The following is a 22314-nucleotide window of genomic DNA, read 5'->3' on the forward strand; positions in this document are numbered from 1 at the left end:
ATCTACAGGTGATTTAGTCAACTAAAATGTATTTTGGCGGGCCTTGTTGCCGTCATAATGACTTATTTTACACTTGCTGAAAATAGCCGATCTACAAGCTCGTAGATCTGCTATTTTCAGCATGCAACCAAGTGTAAAATGACTTATACTGGATCTCTTGTCCACTAGTCCCTTCCTAACATTTTAGTCTAGTTTTTATTTGTTGACGAAATTGTCAGTATATTTAGTCTTAGTTTAAGTCATCAGATTCGTTTTTATTTAGTTTTAGTCAGTGAAAAAAGGTAATCGTCTTATTTTTAGTCCACGAAAACAACACTGACACCCACACACGCACACGCACACACGCACACGCACACACCACGCCCCCTCCCCTCCCTCCCTCGCTGTAAACAGAGCGCCCAGAAGACCCAGCAGCAGTGCGCATGCGCAGGAGTCTGTGCGTGTGATCATAATGGAGGAGTGTGTGTTGTTCTCTGCGGCGGATCAGTGACCGCTTTTGTTTTTATTTATATTTAACAGTGTTTATAAACACTAAAGACTCACCTTTAGGAAACAACATCAACACATGTGATAAAACATCCCGTGGTGTCACAACAGACAGCCTGCAGGTAAGACTTTAATGCTTTATACTAAAACACTACAATACTTTAACTTAAACCTGGTTTTAACGTCCTTAATAACGTCTTTTAGACTCAACGCTTTATACTAAAACACTACAATACTTTAACTTAAACCTGGTTTTAACGTCCTTAATAACGTCTTTTATTAAACAACATCAACACATGTGATAAAACACCCCGTGGTGTCACAGAACAGACAGCCTGCAGGTATACAGACTCAACGCTTTATTACTAAAACACTCAATACTTTAAACTTATGTCCTTAACGGCCGTTATAAAGACGTTAAGACTCAACGGCTTTATACTAAAACACTCAATACTTTAACTTAAACCTGGTTTTAACGTCCTTAATAACGTCTTTTATTTATTCATGTAAGACTTTATTCATGTAAGACTCAACGCTTTATACTAAAACACTCAATGCTTTAAACTGATGTCCTTAACGTCCGTTAAGACGTTAAGACTCAATGCTTTAAACTAACGTCCGTTAAGACGTTAAGACTCAATGCTTTAATACTAAAACACTCAATGCTTTAGACCAGGGATGTCAAACTCAAATACACGGTGGGCCAAAATAAACTAATTGGTAGAAGTCGAGGGCCGGACTGTGTTTCAACACACTGGCACCGCGGTCAGGAGGATGTCCCAAACGGCAAACAGCAAAAAAGTAAATGCATTTAAAACTGAAAATGCATTATTATTATTAAGCTCAGTTTCCTGTTCTATGATCCTCACAAAGCAGGACTTGTAGTATCATGGTGGTCCGTGCAATAATATACCAGAGGGCCAGTTCTAATACTGATTAAATATCATCCCGCGGGCCAAAGATAATTCATTCACGGGCCTGATTTGGCCCCCGGGCCTTGAGTCTGACATATATGCTTTAGACTTATGTCCTTAACGTCCGTTAAGACTCAACGCTTTATACTAAAACACTCAATACTTTAAACGTATGTCCTTAACGTCCTTTAAGACGTTAAGACTCAGTTTGACCACCATTTAGCCCACTGGGTTCCCAAACTATTTCACGTCAAGGACCCCCAAATAAACACTTATTATCCCACGGAGTGGACCCCCCCCCCCCATTTAAAAAGACATGCTCTGCAGGGACCCCCACAAGAGAAGATCTGTTATACGGTATATAGCAGTGATTCTCAACCTGTTTAATTTTAAGGACCCCCCCCCCAGTTTGACATGCATTAGTCTACCGTAGAAATGCAATTAAATGGGGGGTCCGTAGACTGTCTCTACGGACCCCCCATTTAACCCATTCTGACCTGAGATCAGATTCATACGAGGTTTCCACTGGGACACACACTGGTCTGATTAACCCATTCTGACCTGAGATCAGATTCTAAAAAATGTCAAGTCGCTCTTCGATTTTTCAAAAATAGCAGATCTACAAGCTCATAGCGCGCCACTCGGTGGCGCGCTATGAGCTTGTAGATCTGCTATTTTTGAATAGCTAAAGCATAACATGATTCTAAACACCAAAATGGGTTCCTGTTCAGAATGGGTTTCTATCTCTGGGACCCCCGATTTGTATTATATTATATCATTTATATTTATATTGTAAAAATCGATGTTAATTTAACTCTGAGAGCGTTGTGTTTGTTCACTCTCAGAGTTTCAGACCCATGAGGGTCCATTTCGGTTCCAAACTATCATTTAGCTGCATGGGGACCCCCTGGAACTCCCTCCTGGGGGTCCCCGGACCCCACCTTGGGAACCACTGCTTTAGCCTCCGCTTCACGGAGCATGGGCACGTTTGTACTGAAAACCAAAACAAGAAGAAAAGGTAACAGCAGCTGAAATAACTAGTGTTTACCACACAGTGACAACGGAGAGACTTTCAGACTTGTAATGGACAACATAAACGCCTAAAAGGTGATCCTGGCTGTGCTGCTATGGTGGTCAGTGGCGTGCACAGATAGACACTAGGGGGTGCTGGATTGCCCTTTTGGCAATTTGGCTTGTTTTCTTTTTTTCCCCTTAATTTGTAGTGTGTGGACCATGCGGTGACATTGATCAAATCTTGATAAAAAACGCTTCTACTATATTATTTAGGCCCCCACAATCTAAAGCTATGTTTCTATGACAGTGGTTCTTCGATTTAAAAAAAAATATAGCAGACCTACAAGCTCGTAGCGCGCCACTCGGTGGCGCGCTATGAGCTTGTAGATCTGCTATTTTTCAATAGCTAAAGCACCAAAATGGGTTTCCCGCTCCAAAATGCGCTGCACAAGGTGCCCTTTAAATTAAGAAAGAATGACATGACACAGACTGCTCAATTAATTTAGTACCTTGCAGTTAATTTATTAAACATGTTTCTTCCATGATGTAGCCCATGTCTTGTAATGGCATCATCATATTATGCCCGTGGAATCGTGGATATACAGAGTAAACTTAACAATGATACATTTAATTAATATGATAATACCTTTTATATATATAATCACCAACATTAACCCATTCTGACCTGAGATCAGATTCTAAAAATGTCTTCTACATCCTGACAGTTTTCTGAAAAAAATAGACTTACAAGAGTGGCGCGCTATGAGCTTGTACATGATCTGATAACATGATGTTGGTACCATTAGGAGAGATAACATGGTGTTGGTACCATTAGGAGAGATAACATGGTGTTGGTACCATTAGGAGAGATAACATGGTGTTCGTACCATTAGGAGAGATAACATGGTGTTGGTACCATTAGGAGAGATAACATGGTGTTGGTACCATTAGGAGAGATAACATGATGTCGGTACCATTAGGAGAGATAACATGGTGTTGGTACCATTAGGAGAGATAACATGGTGTTGGTACCATTAGGAGAGATAACATGGTGTTGGTACCATTAGGAGAGATAACATGATGTTGGTACCATTAGGAGAGATAACATGGTGTTGGTACCATTAGGAGAGACAACATGATGTTGGTACCATTAGGAGAGATAACATGGTGTTGGTACCATTAGGAGAGATAACATGGTGTTGGTACCATTAGGAGAGATAACATGATGTCGGTACCATTAGGAGAGATAACATGGTGTTGGTACCATTAGGAGAGATAACATGATGTCGGTACCATTAGGAGAGATAACATGGTGTTGGTACCATTAGGAGAGATAACATGGTGTTGGTACCATTAGGAGAGATAACATGGTGTTGGTACCATTAGGAGAGATAACATGGTGTTGGTACCATTAGGAGAGATAACATGATGTTGGTACCATTAGGAGAGATAACATGATGTTGGTACCATTAGGAGAGATAACATGATGTCGGTACCATTAGGAGAGATAACATGATGTCGGTACCATTAGGAGAGATAACATGGTGTTGGTACCATTAGGAGAGATAACATGATGTCGGTACCATTAGGAGAGATAACATGGTGTTGGTACCATTAGGAGAGATAACATGGTGTTGGTACCATTAGGAGAGAACATGGTGTTGGTACCATTAGGAGAGATAACATGATGTTGGTACCATTAGGAGAGATAACTTGATGTCGGGAACCATTAGGAGAGATAACATGATGTTGGTACCATTAGGAGAGATAACATGATGTCGGTACCATTAGGAGAGATAACATGGTGTTGGTACCATTAGGAGAGATAACATGATGTTGGTACCATTAGGAGAGATAACATGGTGTTGGTACCATTAGGAGAGATAACATGATGTTGGTACCATTAGGAGAGATAACATGATGTTGGTACCATTAGGAGAGATAACATGATGTTGGTACCATTAGGAGAGATAACATGGTGTTGGTACCATTAGGAGAGATAACATGGTGTTGGTACCATTAGGAGAGATAACATGATGTTGGTACCATTAGGAGAGATAACATGGTGTTGGTACCATTAGGAGAGATAACATGATGTCGGTACCATTAGGAGAGATAACATGGTGTTGGTACCATTAGGAGAGATAACATGATGTTGGTACCATTAGGAGAGATAACATGGTGTTGGTACCATTAGGAGAGATAACATGATGTTGGTACCATTAGGAGAGATAACATGGTGTTGGTACCATTAGGAGAGATAACATGATGTTGGTACCATTAGGAGAGATAACATGATGTTGGTACCATTAGGAGAGATAACATGGTGTTCGTACCATTAGGAGAGATAACATGGTGTTGGTACCATTAGGAGAGATAACATGATGTCGGTACCATTAGGAGAGATAACATGATGTTGGTACCATTAGGAGAGATAACATGATGTCGGTACCATTAGGAGAGATAACATGGTTGGTGTTGGTACCATTAGGAGAGATAACATGGTGTTGGTACCATTAGGAGAGATAACATGATGTTGGTACCATTAGGAGAGATAACATGATGTTGGTACCATTAGGAGAGATAACATGATGTTGGTACCATTAGGAGAGATAACATGATGTTGGTACCATTAGGAGAGATAACATGATGTCGGTACCATTAGGAGAGATAACATGATGTCGGTACCATTAGGAGAGATAACATGATGTTGGTACCATTAGGAGAGATAACATGATGTCGGTACCATTAGGAGAGATAACATGATGTCGGTACCGTTAGGAGAGATAACATGATGTCGGTACCATTAGGAGAGATAACATGATGTTGGTACCATTAGGAGAGATAACATGATGTCGGTACCATTAGGAGAGATAACATGATGTTGGTACCATTAGGAGAGATAACATGGTGTTGGTACCGTTAGGAGAGATAACATGATGTCGGTACCGTTAGGAGAGATAACATGATGTCGGTACCATTAGGAGAGATAACATGGTGTTGGTACCATTAGGAGAGATAACATGGTGTTCGTACCATTAGGAGAGATAACATGGTGTTCGTACCATTAGGAGAGATAACATGGTGTTGGTACCATTAGGAGAGATAACATGGTGTTGGTACCATTAGGAGAGATAACATGGTGTTGGTACCGTTAGGAGAGATAACATGATGTTGGTACCATTAGGAGAGATAACATGGTGTTGGTACCATTAGGAGAGATAACATGGTGTTCGTACCATTAGGAGAGATAACATGGTGTTCGTACCATTAGGAGAGATAACATGGTGTTGGTACCATTAGGAGAGATAACATGGTGTTGGTACCATTAGGAGAGATAACATGGTGTTGGTACCATTAGGAGAGATAACATGATGTCGGTACCATTAGGAGATATAACATGATGTTATCAACAAACTAAGGAATATACTGGAAGCATTCTGCGTTGAACAAATTCGTTTATAAATCCATGTCGTTTCACCACATCTCTATTGACAAATCCAGGAACGGGTCTCATGGTCCCAATCTTTCTGTTTTATGAACACAAGGCTGCTGTATTTTATACCTCATACTAAGCATTTAATTAGTATGAGGTATAAGATACAGCAGCCTTGTGTTCATAAAACAGAAAAAAATGGTATTGGGTAAGACTGACGTTATGTATCTTTCAGGACCTTTCACAGCTTTACCTCAACCATTACTCAATGGCTCTGGTCTCAGCCACCGCGGTGGATATTTTGACATTCCGTTTTTTCTTTTCTTTTTAATGTTGCCACTACTGTTGGAGCAGCCATAAACTACACAGGTTCATCTCTACTACTGTTGGAGCAGACATAAACTACACAGGTTCATCTCTACTACTGTTGGAGCAGCCATAAACTACACAGGTTCATCCCGATGTTCTGGACATCTTTGTAATGTTAGTGTTTAGTAAAAAGGAGGTAAAAGAGTAACGTTTGAGGCAGACTAAACATCAGTCACTCTGCCGTTCACTGTAGTAGAAGAGGTGCGCCTGGTGAGGGTTTAAACCCCGCAGCTATGTCGTCCCCCGCCTACAGGAAATACGTAAGAGTTCTCAAACTCTGCCCGAACCCGACCAGGCCCGACCCGACCCGACATTTTAGGGCCGGGCCGGGCCTAAAATGTATGCTAATCAGTAGGGCCCGGCCGGGCCTGGGGCTCCATGAAAAAATAAATAATATATATATTGAATTTGTTTAGAATAATAAAAATAATAGTTCTGTTCTGTCTGTTTGTGTATTTATCTATTATGAAGATGGTGCTGACTGGCGTTTCACTTTTACTCTGTGTAGAGTTCTCAAATTCTGCACAAACCCGACCAGGCCCGACCCGACATTTTAGGGCCGGGTCGGGCCTAAAATCTATGCTAATTAGTCAGGCCGGGCCGGGCCTAGGGCCTGATCAGTTAGGGCCCAGTTTGGGCCGGGCCTTAATTTTCGGGCCCGATGAGAACTCTAGTGCGACCATGAGACCCGTTCCTGGATTCGTCTATAGCTATAGAGTGCTGGGTTGCACCCCGGAAACAGCAGATCTGTGACGTGTACCTTCAACAGTGATTGGTTCCTGTGACGAGGTCATGTGATGTGTTCCTTCAACAGTGATTGGTTCCTGTGATGAGGTCATGTGATGTGTTCCTTCAACAGTGATTGGTTCCTGTGACGAGGTCATGTGATGTGTTCCTTCAACAGTGATTGGTTCCTGTGACGAGGTCATGTGATGTGTTCCTTCAACAGTGATTGGTTCCTGTGACGAGGTCATGTGATGTGTTCCTTCAACAGTGCCAGGATGACCTCTGACACGGCGCCAAAGGTCATGACTTTCACGCCCTCCAAGGAGGAGGTCAAGGTCATGACCTTCACGCCCTCCAAGGAGGAGTTCAAGGACTTCCCTCGCTACGTGGCCTTCATGGAGTCTCAGGGGGCACACCGGGCGGGACTGGCTAAGGTGAGGATAGGTCTCCACCAGGCCGAAGGCATGGGGAGAGAGTATGTTTTATTGTCTCCACCAGGCCGAAGGCATGGGGAGAGAGTATGTTTTATTGTCTCCACCAGGCCGAAGGCATGGGGAGAGAGTATGTTTTATTGTCTCCACCAGGCCGAAGGCATGGGGAGAGAGTATGTTTTATTGTCTCCACCAGGCCGAAGGCATGGGGAGAGAGTATGTTTTATTGTCTCCACCAGGCCGAAGGCATGGGGAGAGAGTATGTTTTATTGTCTCCACCAGGCCGAAGGCATGGGGAGAGAGTATGTTTTATTGTCTCCACCAGGCCGAAGGCATGGGGAGAGAGTATGTTTTATTGTCTCCACCAGGCCGAAGGCATGGGGAGAGAGTATGTTTTATTGTCTCCACCAGGCCGAAGGCATGGGGAGAGAGTATGTTTTATTGTCTCCACCATGAAGGCATGGGGAGAGAGTATGTTTTATTGTCTCCACCAGGCCGAAGGCATGGGGAGAGAGTATGTTTTATTGTCTCCACCAGGCTGAAGGCATGGGGAGAGAGTATGTTTTATTGTCTCCACCAGGCCGAAGGCATGGGGAGAGAGTATGTTTTATTGTCTCCACCATGAAGGCATGGGGAGAGAGTATGTTTTATTGTCTCCACCAGGCCGAAGGCATGGGGAGAGAGTATGTTTTATTGTCTCCACCAGGCCGAAGGCATGGGGAGAGAGTATGTTTTATTGTCTCCACCAGGCCGAAGGCATGGGGAGAGAGTATGTTTTATTGTCTCCACCAGGCCGAAGGCATGGGGAGAGAGTATGTTTTATTGTCTCCACCAGGCCGAAGGCATGGGGAGAGAGTATGTTTTATTGTCTCCACCAGGCCGAAGGCATGGGGAGAGAGAGTGTTTTATTGTCTCCACCAGGCCGAAGGCATGGGGAGAGAGTATGTTTTATTGTCTCCACCAGGCTGAAGGCATGGGGAGAGAGTATGATTTATTGTCTCCACCATGAAGGCATGGGGAGAGAGTATGTTTTATTGTCTCCACCAGGCTGAAGGCATGGGGAGAGAGTATGTTTTATTGTCTCCACCATGAAGGCATGGGGAGACAGTATGTTTTATTGTCTCCACCAGGCTGAAGGCATGGGGAGAGAGTATGTTTTATTGTCTCCACCAGGCCGAAGGCATGGGGAGAGAGTATGTTTTATTGTCTCCACCAGGCTGAAGGCATGGGGAGGGAGTATGTTTTATTGTCTCCACCATGAAGGCATGGGGAGACAGTATGTTTTATTGTCTCCACCAGGCTGAAGGCATGGGGAGAGAGTATGTTTTATTGTCTCCACCAGGCCGAAGGCATGGGGAGAGAGTATGTTTTATTGTCTCCACCAGGCCGAAGGCATGGGGAGAGCGTATGTTTTATTGTCTCCACCAGGCCGAAGGCATGGGGAGAGAGTATGTTTTATTGTCTCCACCAGGCCGAAGGCTTAAGTTGGGGAGAGAGTATGTTTTATTGTCTCCACCAGGCCGAAGGCATGGGGAGAGAGTATGTTTTATTGTCTCCACCAGGCCGAAGGCATGGGGAGAGAGTATGTTTTATTGTCTCCACCAGGCTGAAGGCATGGGGAGAGAGTATGTTTTATTGTCTCCACCAGGCTGAAGGTATGGGGAGAGAGTATGTTTTATTGTCTCCACCAGGCTGAAGGCATGGGGAGAGAGTATGTTTTATTGTCTCCACCAGGCTGAAGGCATGGGGAGAGAGTATGTTTTATTGTCTCCACCAGGCTGAAGGCATGGGGAGAGAGTATGTTTTATTGTCTCCACCAGGCCGAAGGCATGGAGAGAGAGTATGTTTTATTGTCTCCACCATGAAGGCATGGGGAGAGAGTATGTTTTATTGTCTCCACCATGAAGGCATGGGGAGAGAGTATGTTTTATTGTCTCCACCATGAAGGCATGGGGAGAGAGTATGTTTTATTGTCTCCACCAGGCTGAAGGCATGGGGAGAGAGTATGTTTTATTGTCTCCACCAGGCTGAAGGCATGGGGAGAGAGTATGTTTTATTGTCTCCACCAGGCCGAAGGCATGGGGAGAGAGTATGTTTTATTGTCTCCACCAGGCCGAAGGCATGGGGAGAGAGTATGTTTTATTGTCTCCACCATGAAGGCATGGGGAGAGAGTATGTTATCGTGAAAATGCGGCACAAATCTTTGAATATATATTCTTTCAGAAGACTATTTTTTATTTTGATGTCAGGCCTAAATGGGTTAATTGTCTTCCAGGTGATTCCTCCTAAGGACTGGAGGCCCAGACAGAGTTACGAGGACGTTGGTGACCTGGTGATTCCTGCTCCCATCCAGCAGGTGGTGACGGGCCAGTCTGGTCTGTTCACTCAGTACAACATCCAGAAGAAAGCCATGAGCGTCCACGAGTTCCACACCACCTCTGACCTGGACAGGTTTGTTCCTACTTCCTCCTTTTAGTTCCTACTTCCTCCTTTTAGACTAGAATGAATAAGAAGGATAGTGCACGGAGGCGCGGCCTAGGCTCCTGCGGGAGGTTTGCACATGCTCATAGCACCCCGCTTTGTCTCAATGTGATAGTTCCAATGTGAACCAAGAAAACAACTGACAGATTACAACTTGTCCAAAATGCAGCAGCCAGAGTTGTAACTAGGACTAAGATGAGAGAACATATTACTCCAGTTTTGGCTTCACTGCACTGGCTTCCGGTTGTTTTTAGGATTGATTTTAAAATTATTTTACTTGTTTATAAAGCTCTCAATGGTCTCGCGCCTTCCTACCTACGTACATGACTGCCTGCCTAAATATGTCCCAAACCGCCCCCTAAGGTCTTCCACTGCCGGCCTGCTCGCTTTGCTTAAAAAAATGTCAACTAAAAAATACGGGGAAGCAGCTTTTTGCTTCTACGGGCCGTCGGCATGGAACAAGCTCCCACTGTACCTTCGTCAGGCAGCCTCTGTAGTTTAACAAACTCCCACTGTACCTTCGTCAGGCAGCCTCTGTAGACATTTTTAAAGCGCAGCTCAAGACCCACTTCTACAACATTGCTTTTAATTGATCTTTTATTTTTTGTTATTCATGTCCTCACTGTATTGCATTACTGCTTGTTTTTTAATGTCGTTGCCTTGCTTTTCTTTTATTCTCCATAGTCTGTAAAGCACTTTGAGCTGCATTTCATGTCATGAAAGGTGCTATACAAATAAAGTTTTATTATTATTATTATTATTATTATTATTATTATTAATGTGTGGAACTATAGCCCACAGCACCCCGCTTTGTCTCAATGGGATAGTTCCAATGTGTGGAACTATAGCCCATAGCACCCCGCTTTGTCTCAATGGGATAGTTCCAATGTGTGGTACTATAGCCCATAGCACCCTGCTTTGTCTCAATGGGATAGTTCCAATGTGTGGAACTATAGCCCATAGCACCCGCTTTGTCTCAATGGCATAGTTCCAATGTGTGGAACTATAGCCCATAGCACCCCGCTTTGTCTCAATGGGATAGTTCCAATGTGTATTTGGGCCCAACTTCACCTAGACTGTATTACCTTAATAAACATGGTCATGAATACTTTCTGCTTCCAGTCACTAGTTTAAAGTCTCATTTCTCATGTCATAATATTCTTTTTGGAAAAGTATGGTCCCATTTATAATTTTTTTTTACCATAAAGTCGCGCATGTTCTGAGGGGCGTGGCTACCGTTACAGTCTATGATCGGGATTCCCCTCCCACTCGAGTCAAAATAAAACCAACGGAGAAGAAGGGGGGATGTCCCGCCTCGTTGTCTGGGCCAGCCAATGGCCAGCTGGGCCCAAACGGATCTAGAAAGATGACGACTTACAGTGCAAGGAATTACAGGCTTCATTTTACGACCATGTTAGACCCGGGGAACGCTTTGTCCATATGTTTTACAGTCTATGGGTCCGTCACATATTATCGTCCCCCCTGCAGGTTCCGCCATCCTCGCTATGCAGACTTTGACGAGCTGGAGAGAAAGTTCTGGAAGAGTCTGACCTTCAACCCGCCGCTGTACGGACCCGGGGTCAGCGGGACCCTCTACGACGCGGTGAGGGTCTTTATTTAACCCATTCTGGACGGGAACCCCTTTTAACCCCATATAAACATAGCTTTTTCAGAAAACTGTCAGGATGTAGAAGACATTTTTAGAATCTGATCTCAGGTCAAAATGGATTAAATAGGTCTCTTTATTTACTGTTACTGTACATGATGAGTACAGTAACATCAGCGTCCCGTGGATGCAGAGGTTGTTGGTGTATTATATATAATATAATATACTGCGTTATACGCAGTATATTTTAATCTCTGCAGACACAAGTCATTTTTACGCCTGGTTGCACGCTGAAAATATCAGATCTACAAGCTCACGACGTCGTGAGCTTGTAGATCTGCTTTGTTCAGCGAGTGTAAAATCAGCCATTGCGATGTGGTGAGATTGTTAATCGGGGGGTTTTCATGATTCTGAATCCATTCCAAGCATCCGTTTAGCAGAAACACAGTCCTTGGGCTAAAAAATTATCATAGCCACTTGTGCCACAAAATGTGCCCAAATGTGATGACCTCATAACAGCTTGTTATCGGATTATTTCGGGTATCGGTTAATCGAGTTCCATCCCTACAGATGAGTCTTATAACCTGTCTGTGTCTGTGTGTGTGTGTCTGCGTGCGTGTGTGTCTGCCTGCCTGCGTGCGTGCGTGTCTGCGTGCGTGTGTGTCTGCGTGTGTGTCTGTGTGTGTGTGCGTGTCTGCCTGCCTGCCTGCCTGCCTGCCTGCCTGTCTGCGTGCATGTCTGTGTGTCTGTGTGTCTGTGTGTCTGTGTGTCTGTGTGTGTGTGTCTGTCTGTGTCTGTGTCTGCGTGTGTGTGTCTTTGTGTCTGTGTGTGTGTGCGTGTCTGCCTGCCTGCCTACCTGTCTGCGTGCATGTCTGTGTGTCTGTGTGTGTGTGTGTGTCTGTGTCTGTGTCTGCGTGTGTGTCTGTGTGTGTGTCTGTGTGTGTGTGCGTACGTGTGTGTGTCTGTGTGTGTGTGTCTGCGTGTGTGTCTGTCTGTGTGTGTGTGTGTGTGTCTGTGTCTGTGTCTGCGTGTGTGTCTGCGTGCGTGTGTGTGCGTGCGTGTCTGCGTGTGTGTCTGCGTGTCTGTCTGCGTGTCTCAGGGTGTGACGGAGTGGAACATGTCTCGTCTCCACTCCATCCTGGACATGGCGGAGGGCGCGGTGAAGGGCGTCGCCGCGCCGCGCCTCTTCTTCGGCATGTGGAAGAGTGCGTTGGCCTGGAGTACAGAAGACCTGGACCTCTACAGCCTGACCTACCTTCACTACGGACAGGCTAAGACCTGGTAGGTACAACATGGACCTCTACAGCCTGACCTACCTTCACTACGGACAGGCTAAGACCTGGTAGGTACAACATGGACCTCTACAACCTGACCTACCTTCACTACGGACAGGCTAAGACCTGGTAGGTAGACCTGGACCTCTACAGCCTGACCTACCTTCACTACGGGAGGCTAAGACCTGGTAGGTACAACACACTGAAGACATGGACCTCTACAACCTGACCTACCTTCACTGTGGAGAGGCTAAGACCTGGTAGGTAGACCTGGACCTCTACTACAACCTGACCTACCTTCACTACGGGGAGGCTAAGACCTGGTAGGAACAACCTGACCTACCGTCACTACGGACAGGCTAAGACCTGGTAGGAACAACCTGACCTACCTTCACTACGGACAGGCTAAGACCTGGTAGGAACAACCTGACCTACCGTCACTACGGACAGGCTAAGACCTGGTAGGAACAACCTGACCTACCGTCACTACGGACAGGCTAAGACCTGGTAGGAACAACCTGACCTACCGTCACTACGGACAGGCTAAGACCTGGTAGGAACAACCTGACCTACCGTCACTACGGACAGGCTAAGACCTGGTAGGAACAACCTGACCTACCGTCACTACGGACAGGCTAAGACCTGGTAGGAACAACCTGACCTACCGTCACTACGGACAGGCTAAGACCTGGTAGGAACAACGTCTAGGCCTAGTAAAACGTCTCCAAAACGTTTGGCTCTGGGGGGGGGGGGGGGGGGGGGGGGGGGATTGGTCAGTAGACCCGTCTAGTTCTGCTGGAATACATTCCGTGCTCTGGAGGTAAACTTGGAGCCCTTTTGAAGCTATACTTGTACATCTTAAACTAAGAATCAGTTCCTGACCTCAGTGCAAGTGACCACCTCAAGCTGACGGTCTATCTGACGTCCTGGCTGTTATCAGAGGAAACCCGAGGGCGGGCCAGCCAGGTGCGGAGACCCCCTGTGTGCTCTGATTACACCTGGTTGTTTTGTCCCTTCATTTTTCAACGCATGGAGAGGGCATTCGATTTCCGCTAAACATAATAAGTGGTCCATTAGTCGAGTGTGTGTACTGCATTTGAACAGTGACTTAGTGTAGTTCCTGCATTTCACCGGCTACCATCAGGCAGGGCTTAGAGCTAAACTAGATAAGTGTTACAAGACTTTGTCTGTGCCAAGACTGTCTGTGGACATTTAAACCCATTCTGGGCGGGAACCCCTTTTGGTGTTAGCATTATGTTATGCTTTAGCTATTGAAAAATAGCAGATCTACAAGCTCATAGCGCGCCACCGAGTGGCGCGCTATGAGCTTGTAGGTCTGCTATTTTTGAAAAAAAATCGAAGAACGACTGACATAGAAACACAGCTTTTTCAGAAAACTGTCAGGATGTAGAAGACATTTTTAGAATCTGATCTCAGGTCAGAATGGGTCAAATAAGACAATGTTTAAATTGTAATCACCTAATCCACACAGCCCATAATCTCTGTTGCCGTGTTATGGGAATGCATTTTATACAGTATTTTAATGCATTTTATACAGTATTTTAATGCATTTTATACAGTATTTTAATGCATTTTATACAGTATTTTAATGCATTTTATACATGCATTAAATACTGTATAAAATACAATGCATTTAGCAGACGCTCTTAATCCAGAGCGATTTACATTAAGCAAGAACAAAAAGCATGGGAATACATCACATATATAAAAAGCATTTATCATAAAACATGCGTAAGCTAAGCACGTAACAGTGGAATATCTATATAATGAAACTATACATATAAACTATACATCTATACTACTATGCTATACATATGTACTATGACGTGCTATGACTACATACAATGCAATTATAGTGCTGGCCTGTCCACATAACATGCTATAAGTCTGTATCAAATGCTATCTAAGTCTAAAAAGTGCTATCTAAGGTTTGTAGGGTTCAATCATACTTGCGAGATATGGGGGAGCCATGCCTTTGGTTGCTTTGAATGCCAGCATCAGAGTTTTGTATTCTGTGCGGGCAGCGACCCGGAGCCAGTGGAGGGAGCGGAGCAGGGGGGAGACATGTGAGAATTTTGGCTGGTTGAAGACCAAGCGAGCTGCGGCATTTTGGATCAGCTGGAGAGGCTTAAGTGCACATGCTGGTAGGCCAGTAAGGAGGGAGTTACAATAGTCGAGTTTTGACAAGACTGTTGTAGGAGCTGCATGGGCTGACTCCTGGGTGAGGAATGGTCTAATTCGTCGTATGTTATGTTGACAACACCAAGATTCCTGGCTGTCGGACTCGGGTCAGCCGTTACCAGGGCGTTGTCTACGGAGATAGTTAGCTCCCGCATAGGGCAGGACTTAGCTGGGAAGAAGAGAAGCAGGACATCCACTGTGAGATGTCAGCCAGGCATGCAGTGATGCGCTCTTCCACCTGAGTGGCAGAGGGGGGGGGGGGGGGGGGGTAGAAACAGTTGTCATCGGCAAGGCAATGCATTTTATACAGCATTTTAATGCATCCGTTATGTACATTATGTAATGTTGTTGTAAAGTGACTAATTTCCATTTAATGTAAATTGAACGGAAAATAAAGTTGTTTATCTCGTGTTGTTTCAGGTATGTTGTCCCTCCGGAGCATGGGAAACAATAACGTTGTCTATCTGGTGTTGTTTCAGGTATGTTGTCCCTCCTGAGCATGGGAAACAATAACGTTGTCTATCTGGTGTTGTTTCAGGTATGTTGTCCCTCCTGAGCATGGGAAACGGATGGAACGGCTGGCTAAAGGTAGGATGACATCACTCACTGTTTTAATGACATCACCCACTGTTATTATGACATCACACACACTGTTTGTCAGTATCAAAATGAGGCTTCAATTGACGAAGAGCTTCGCCAATGGTGCTGAAAGTATTCACAGTCTTTGTATTGAGTTGTGCTTGAAATGTACTGTAATTCTGCAAACTGTTAATACATATTTCAATCAATCAATTAATAAATCAATCAATCAATAGATTAGAATAGAATAGACTTATTTGTCATTGCACACAAAGCATACACTGAGCATACAACGACATTACTAGGGAGCTCCCACATAACCGTAGTACATAAAAACACTAACTAACACGTAACATACAACACAGAGTAAAGTGCATGGTGATATTTAAAGTGCATGATGGATGAAAAAAAAGAGAACCAATAAGTTATCACAGTCCAGAGTCAGAGTGCATGATGCATATGAGGAGACAGTCAATGCTCATTAGTTTAGTTATCACAGTCCAGAGTCAGAGTGCATGATGCATATGAGGAGACAGGCAATGCTCATTAGTTTAGTTATCACAGTCCAGAGTCAGAGTGCATGATGCATATGAGGAGACAGTCAATGCTCATTAGTTTCGTTATCACAGTCCAGAGTCAGAGTGCATGATGCATATGAGGAGACAGTCAATGCTCATTAGTTTAGTTATCACAGTCCAGAGTCAGAGTGCATGATGCATATGAGGAGACAGTCAATGCTCATTAGTTTCGTTTAGTGAGCATTGACTGTCAATCAATCACACTGTAAAGACTGTAAAGGCGCACACGTAGCCGACGTGACAGGATGTGGGCGGTACCAAGTCGAGTCACCACGGGGGAGTAAAACACTGATGAAAATATCTTAACATTTTTACAATACAGAATTAAACAAAATAAAGTTATTTGACCCCCCCCCCCCCCCCCCCCAAGCCAAAATAAATAAAAAACCTGACCCCCCCCCCCCCCCCCCCCCAGAGCTAAAAAGATCCCTAGAAAAGTCCCTAAAAAGTCCCCAAGAGCTAAAAAATCAGCCAAGTAATGCTGGTGAGGAAACCTCAGCTGTTGTAAAGTGCTTTACTGCCATCTAGTGTCTGTTCTTTTAACTGCAGGGTGGAGTTCATAGCAAAGTGACTTTAGCTCTTCTGATTTCTATGTATTTTCTTACACACACACGCACACACACACACACACACACACACACACACACACACACACACACACACACACACACACACACACACACACACACACACACACATACACATACACATACACATACACACACACACACATTAACTTGTGGTTCCCTTGTTTTGGCGTGCAGGGTTCTTCCCAGGAAACGCTCAGGGCTGTGAGGCTTTCCTCCGCCATAAGATGACCCTGATGTCCCCGTCCGTTCTGAAGAGATACGGGGTCCCCCACGCCAAGGTACCATACCCTAACCCCTAACCCCTAACCCCTAACCCCAGACTGTACGACGGAAGCATTTATATTTTACTCGTGATCAGAGTTTCCGTTGCTCCAGACTGTACGACGGAAGCATTTATATTTTACTCATTATCAGAGCTTCCGTTGCTCCAGACTGTATGACGGAAGCATTTATATTTTACTCGTGATCAGAGCTTCCGTTGTTCCAGACTGTATGACGGAAGCATTTATATTTTACTCGTGATCAGAGCTTCCGTTGCTCCAGACTGTACGACGGAAGCATTTATATTTTACTCGTGATCAGAGCTTCCGTTGCTCCAGACTGTACGACGGAAGCATTTATATTTTACTCGTGATCAGAGCTTCCGTTGCTCCAGACTGTATGACGGAAGCATTTATATTTTACTCGTGATCAGAGCTTCCGTTGCTCCAGACTGTATGACGGAAGCATTTATATTTTACTCATGATCAGAGCTTCCGTTGCTCCAGACTGTACGATGGAAGCATTTATATTTTACTCACGATCAGAGCTTCCGTTGCTCCAGACTGTATGACGGAACCAACCAGTTCCAAAGATATCCTGGTGGAAAAGGAGCCGGTGTGTGTCAGAGGCTTGAGGATTATGGGGTTGTCCGAGTGTAAAGCAAAGCAACATACTGTTCAATCGGCAGTCGGACTGAAGTGATTCTCTTTAGGTCTTAATGGTGGTAATATGACAGACTGAAGTGATTCTCTTTAGGTCTTAATGGTGGTAATATGACAGACTGAAGTGATTTTCTTTAGGTCTTAATGGTGGTAATATGACAGACTGAAGTGATTTTCTTTAGGTCTTAATGGTGGTAATATGACAGACTGAAGTGATTCTCTTTGGGTCTTAATGGTGGTAATATGACAGACTGAAGTGATTCTCTTTAGGTCTTAATGGTGGTAATATGACAGACTGAAGTGATTCTCTTTAGGTCTTAATGGTGGTAATATGACAGACTGAAGTGATTTTCTTTAGGTCTTAATGGTGGTAATATGACAGACTGAAGTGATTCTCTTTAGGTCTTAATGGTGGTAATATGACAGACTGAAGTGATTCTCTTTAGGTCTTAATGGTGGTAATATGACAGACTGAAGTGATTCTCTTTAGGTCTTAATGGTGGTAATATGACAGACTGAAGTGATTCTCTTTAGGTCTTAATGGTGGTAATATGACAGACTGAAGTGATTCTCTTTAGGTCTTAATGGTGGTAATATGACAGACTGAAGTGATTCTCTTTAGGTCTTAATGGTGGTAATATGACAGACTGAAGTGATTCTCTTTAGGTCTTAATGGTGGTAATATGACAGACTGAAGTGACCAATGTTGGCTGTGAATAAGTTCACGTGTTGATTATTATTCTGTATACATTTAGGGCTTGTTTGGACTCGAGACAACATGATGTTTGGAGAAGCGACTAAAACATATTTGTGCCCTTGATAATGTATTTTACAAATGTGAAGGACTCAAATAAAGAAATTGAAATTGCATAAGGAGAAGAGACTGGAGCAGCACGGACATTTAGAACCTTTTATTTAGGTGCTGAGTATACAAAACGACTAACGTTTCCACCTTGCTCTTCATCAGAGTTATGCAACTTTGATGTCCACCTGTGAAGCACCGGATCAGCCGTTTTAGGCTTATAGTAATAATAATAAAACTTTATTTGTATAGCACCTTTCATGACATGAAATGCAGCTCAAAGTGCTTTACAGAACAATGGAGAAAAAAAGAAAAGCAAGGCAACGACAAAAAACAAGCAGTAATGCAATACAGTGAGGACAAGAATAACAAAAAATACAAAATAAAAGATCAATTAAAGGCAAGGGTGTAGAAGTGGGTCTTGAGCTGAGCTTTAAAAATGTCTACAGAGGTGGCCTGACGAAGGTACAGTGGGAGTTTGTTCCATGCCGTCGGCCCGTAGAAGCAAAAAGCTGCTTCCCCATATTTTTTAGTTGCCATTTTTTTAGGCAAAGCGAGCAGGCCAGCAGTGGAAGACCTTAGGGGGGCAGTTTAGGACATATTTAGGCAGGCAGTCATGTAGGTAGGAAGGTTTGGGACATATTTAGGCAGGCAGTCATGTAGGTAGGAAGGTTTGGGACATATTTAGGCAGGCAGTCATGTAGGTAGGAAGGTTTGGGACATATTTAGGCAGGCAGTCATGTAGGTAGGAAGGTTTGGGACATATTTAGGCAGGCAGTCATGTAGGTAGGAAGGTTTGGGACATATTTAGGCAGGCAGTCATGTAGGTAGGAAGGTTTGGGACATATTTAGGCAGGCAGTCATGTAGGTAGGAAGGTTTGGGACATTTAGGCAGGCAGTCATGTAGGTAGGAAGGTTTGGGACATATTTAGGCAGGCAGTCATGTAGGTAGGAAGGTTTGGGACATATTTAGGCAGGCAGTCATGTAGGTAGGAAGGTTTAGGACATATTTAGGCAGGCAGTCATGTAGGTAGGAAGGTTTGGGACATATTTAGGCAGGCAGTCATGTAGGTAGGAAGGTTTGGGACATATTTAGGCAGGCAGTCATGTAGTTAGGAAGGTTTAGGACATATTTAGGCAGGCAGTCATGTAGGTAGGAAGGTTTGGGACATATTTAGGCAGGCAGTCATGTAGGTAGGAAGGTTTGGGACATATTTAGGCAGGCAGTCATGTAGGTAGGAAGGTTTGGGACATATTTAGGCAGGCAGTCATGTAGGTAGGAAGGTTTGGGACATATTTAGGCAGGCAGTCATGTAGGTAGGAAGGTGCGAGACCATTGAGAGCTTTATACACAAGTAAAATAATTTTAAAATCAATCCTAGGCTTGAGGCGCGTTGGTAGACTCCCTTTGTAAAGAAATTGAAATGTATGTGTGTGCGTGCGTGCGTGTGCTTGTGCGTGTGTGTGCGTGCGTGTGCGTGGTCTCCAGGTGACCCAGGAAGCAGGTCAGTTCATCGTGACCTTTCCGTTCGGTTATCACGCCGGCTTCAATCACGGATTCAACGTTGCCGAGTCAGTCAACTTCGCCACTCAGCGATGGATCGACTACGGCAAGCAGGCCTCACTGGTAAGCAACGATTAGATCTACACACACACACACATACACACACGCACACACACACACACACACACACACACACACACACACACACACTGGTACGCAACATGTTAGATCTACACACTCCATAGGGCCACTATAGTTCCACACTCACTCCAGAGGGCCACTATAGTTCCACACTCACTCCAGAGGACCACTATAGTTCCACACTCACTCCAGAGGGCCACTATAGTTCCACACTCACTCCAGAGGGCCACGGTAGTTCCACACTCACTCCAGAGGGCCACTATAGTTCCACACTCACTCCAGAGGGCCACTATAGTTCCACACTCACTCCAGAGGGCTACTATAGTTCCACACTCACTCCAGAGGGCCACTATAGTTCCACACTCACTCCAGAGGGCCATTATAGTTCCACACTCACTCCAGAGGGCCACTATAGTTGCACACTCACTCCAGAGGGTCACTATAGTTCCACACTCACTCCAGAGGGCCGCTATAGTTCCACACTCACTCCAGAGGGCCACTATAGTTCCACACTCACTCCAGAGGGCCACTATAGTTCCACACTCACTACATTGCATATTACTGTCATAGCAAAAATAGTGCTATTTCACAGTGGCTTTTTTTTAGGAAATAGATATTTGTTTAAAAACTGTGTGCATTGGTGACTATAACTATAATGTAACTGATCTTTAGGCATACAAAATAGGGAAAAAATTAAATCTCATCAACTAGTTAACTAGTACCAACAAGGTGGATTCTAGAGCTGGGCGATGTGGTTTCAAATGAATATCGCCATCATTTAAAAGGGTTCCCTCAATTTGCTTTATTTTTACATTATACAATAAATAGTGAAAATAGCAGATCTACAAGATCCCCAAGTACAATACAAGCGTACCGGCATGTGTGTCTACTCTACACTAGGGCATTAACGACGTGAGATTTTTCCCAAGTCGTCATCAGACAGTAAAGTCGAAGTTGAGTCGATTTATCGTTTTATGACGGGGGGGGGGGGGTACGGGGGACGCTGGGGGCTTAACCCATTCTGACCTGAGATCAGATTCATACGAGGTTTCCACTGGACACACACTGGTCTGATTAACCCATTCTGACCTGAGGTCAGATTCATACAAGGTTTCCACTGGACACACACTGGTCTGATTAACCCATTCTGACCTGAGATCAGATTCTAAAAAATGTCAGTCGTTCTTCGATAAAAAAAAAATAGCAGACCTACAAGCTCGTAGCGCGCCACTCGGTGGCGCGCTATGAGCTTGTAGATCTGCTATTTTTCAATAGCTAAAGCATAACATGATGCTATAACACCAAAATGGGTTCCCGGTCAGAATGGGCTTAACAGGGGCCGGTGCCGGTCCGCGGGACACGTGCCACTGGTACTATACACGAGAGGGGAATTCCAAGTTTAAAAATCCATTTGAAAACACTGAGAAAAGAGAGAGGACAAACTAAACACCAGACCTGATGATGGCCGTTGCGCGTAGCGCGCAACGCTCAATCACCCGTTGGAATGCAAAGGCTCGCCTTTCAGGGCAGGCTGCCTTTATATCCTACTAGTCTCTTTGAAAACGCTTCTGATTGTGATTGTGGGTGGACGGACCACGGGGACCAAACGGCAGTGAAAAGTCCGTTCACTGAGTGATTTATAAAGGGCTTGGAGTCGGTGTTACTTCCATGTTGCCGTAGCGCTGTCCGATCTTTACCGTTCATCATGTGTGCTCTCTGGGCGGCAGCAGCAGCAGCTGTAGGCTATTTTGTCACGATCGCGTTAATGAAACCAAACGCTACACACGGTACCGGTACAGGATTATTATTTCATGTCAAAATGAAAAGATGATGTTATCCAGGTAGGACAATATATAACACATAGGTCTATTATTATCATCACAGCAGCCTGACCTTAAGAACATAATATAGAACCCATAGGTCTATTATTATTATCATCACAGCAGCCTGACCTTAAGAACACAATATAGAACACATAGGTCTATTATTATCATCACAGCAGCCTGACCTTAAGAACATAATATAGAACCCATAGGTCTATTATTATTATCATCACAGCAGCCTGACCTTAAGAACACAATATATAACACATAGGTCTATTATTATCATCACAGCAGCCTGACCTTAAGAACATAATATAGAACCCATAGGTCTATTATTATTATCATCACAGCAGCCTGACCTTAAGAACACAATATAGAACACATAGGTCTATTATTATCATCACAGCAGCCTGACCTTAAGAACACAATATAGAA

General features: G+C 44.3%; 1 protein-coding gene across 1 annotated transcript in view; it reads left to right on the top strand.

Annotated features, from left to right (window-relative positions):
• Nucleotides 1–484: 484 nt before the first annotated feature.
• Nucleotides 485–22314, top strand: part of LOC310859673 (lysine-specific demethylase 4A-like) — a 58199-nt gene continuing 36369 nt past the window's right edge. The window contains exons 1-8 of the mRNA XM_083766353.1: nucleotides 485–608; nucleotides 7214–7379; nucleotides 9652–9827; nucleotides 11346–11460; nucleotides 12563–12744; nucleotides 15478–15527; nucleotides 16861–16964; nucleotides 19901–20038. Of these exons, the coding sequence (XP_083622479.1) occupies nucleotides 7221–7379; nucleotides 9652–9827; nucleotides 11346–11460; nucleotides 12563–12744; nucleotides 15478–15527; nucleotides 16861–16964; nucleotides 19901–20038 (924 nt within the window). The 5' untranslated portion in view covers nucleotides 485–608; nucleotides 7214–7220. The remainder of the gene's footprint in view (nucleotides 609–7213; nucleotides 7380–9651; nucleotides 9828–11345; nucleotides 11461–12562; nucleotides 12745–15477; nucleotides 15528–16860; nucleotides 16965–19900; nucleotides 20039–22314) is intronic.

Source organism: Protomyctophum parallelum (genome assembly GCF_964188405.1).
Source record: "Protomyctophum parallelum genome assembly, chromosome: 6".
NCBI classification, from domain to species: Eukaryota; Metazoa; Chordata; class Actinopteri; order Myctophiformes; family Myctophidae; genus Protomyctophum; species Protomyctophum parallelum.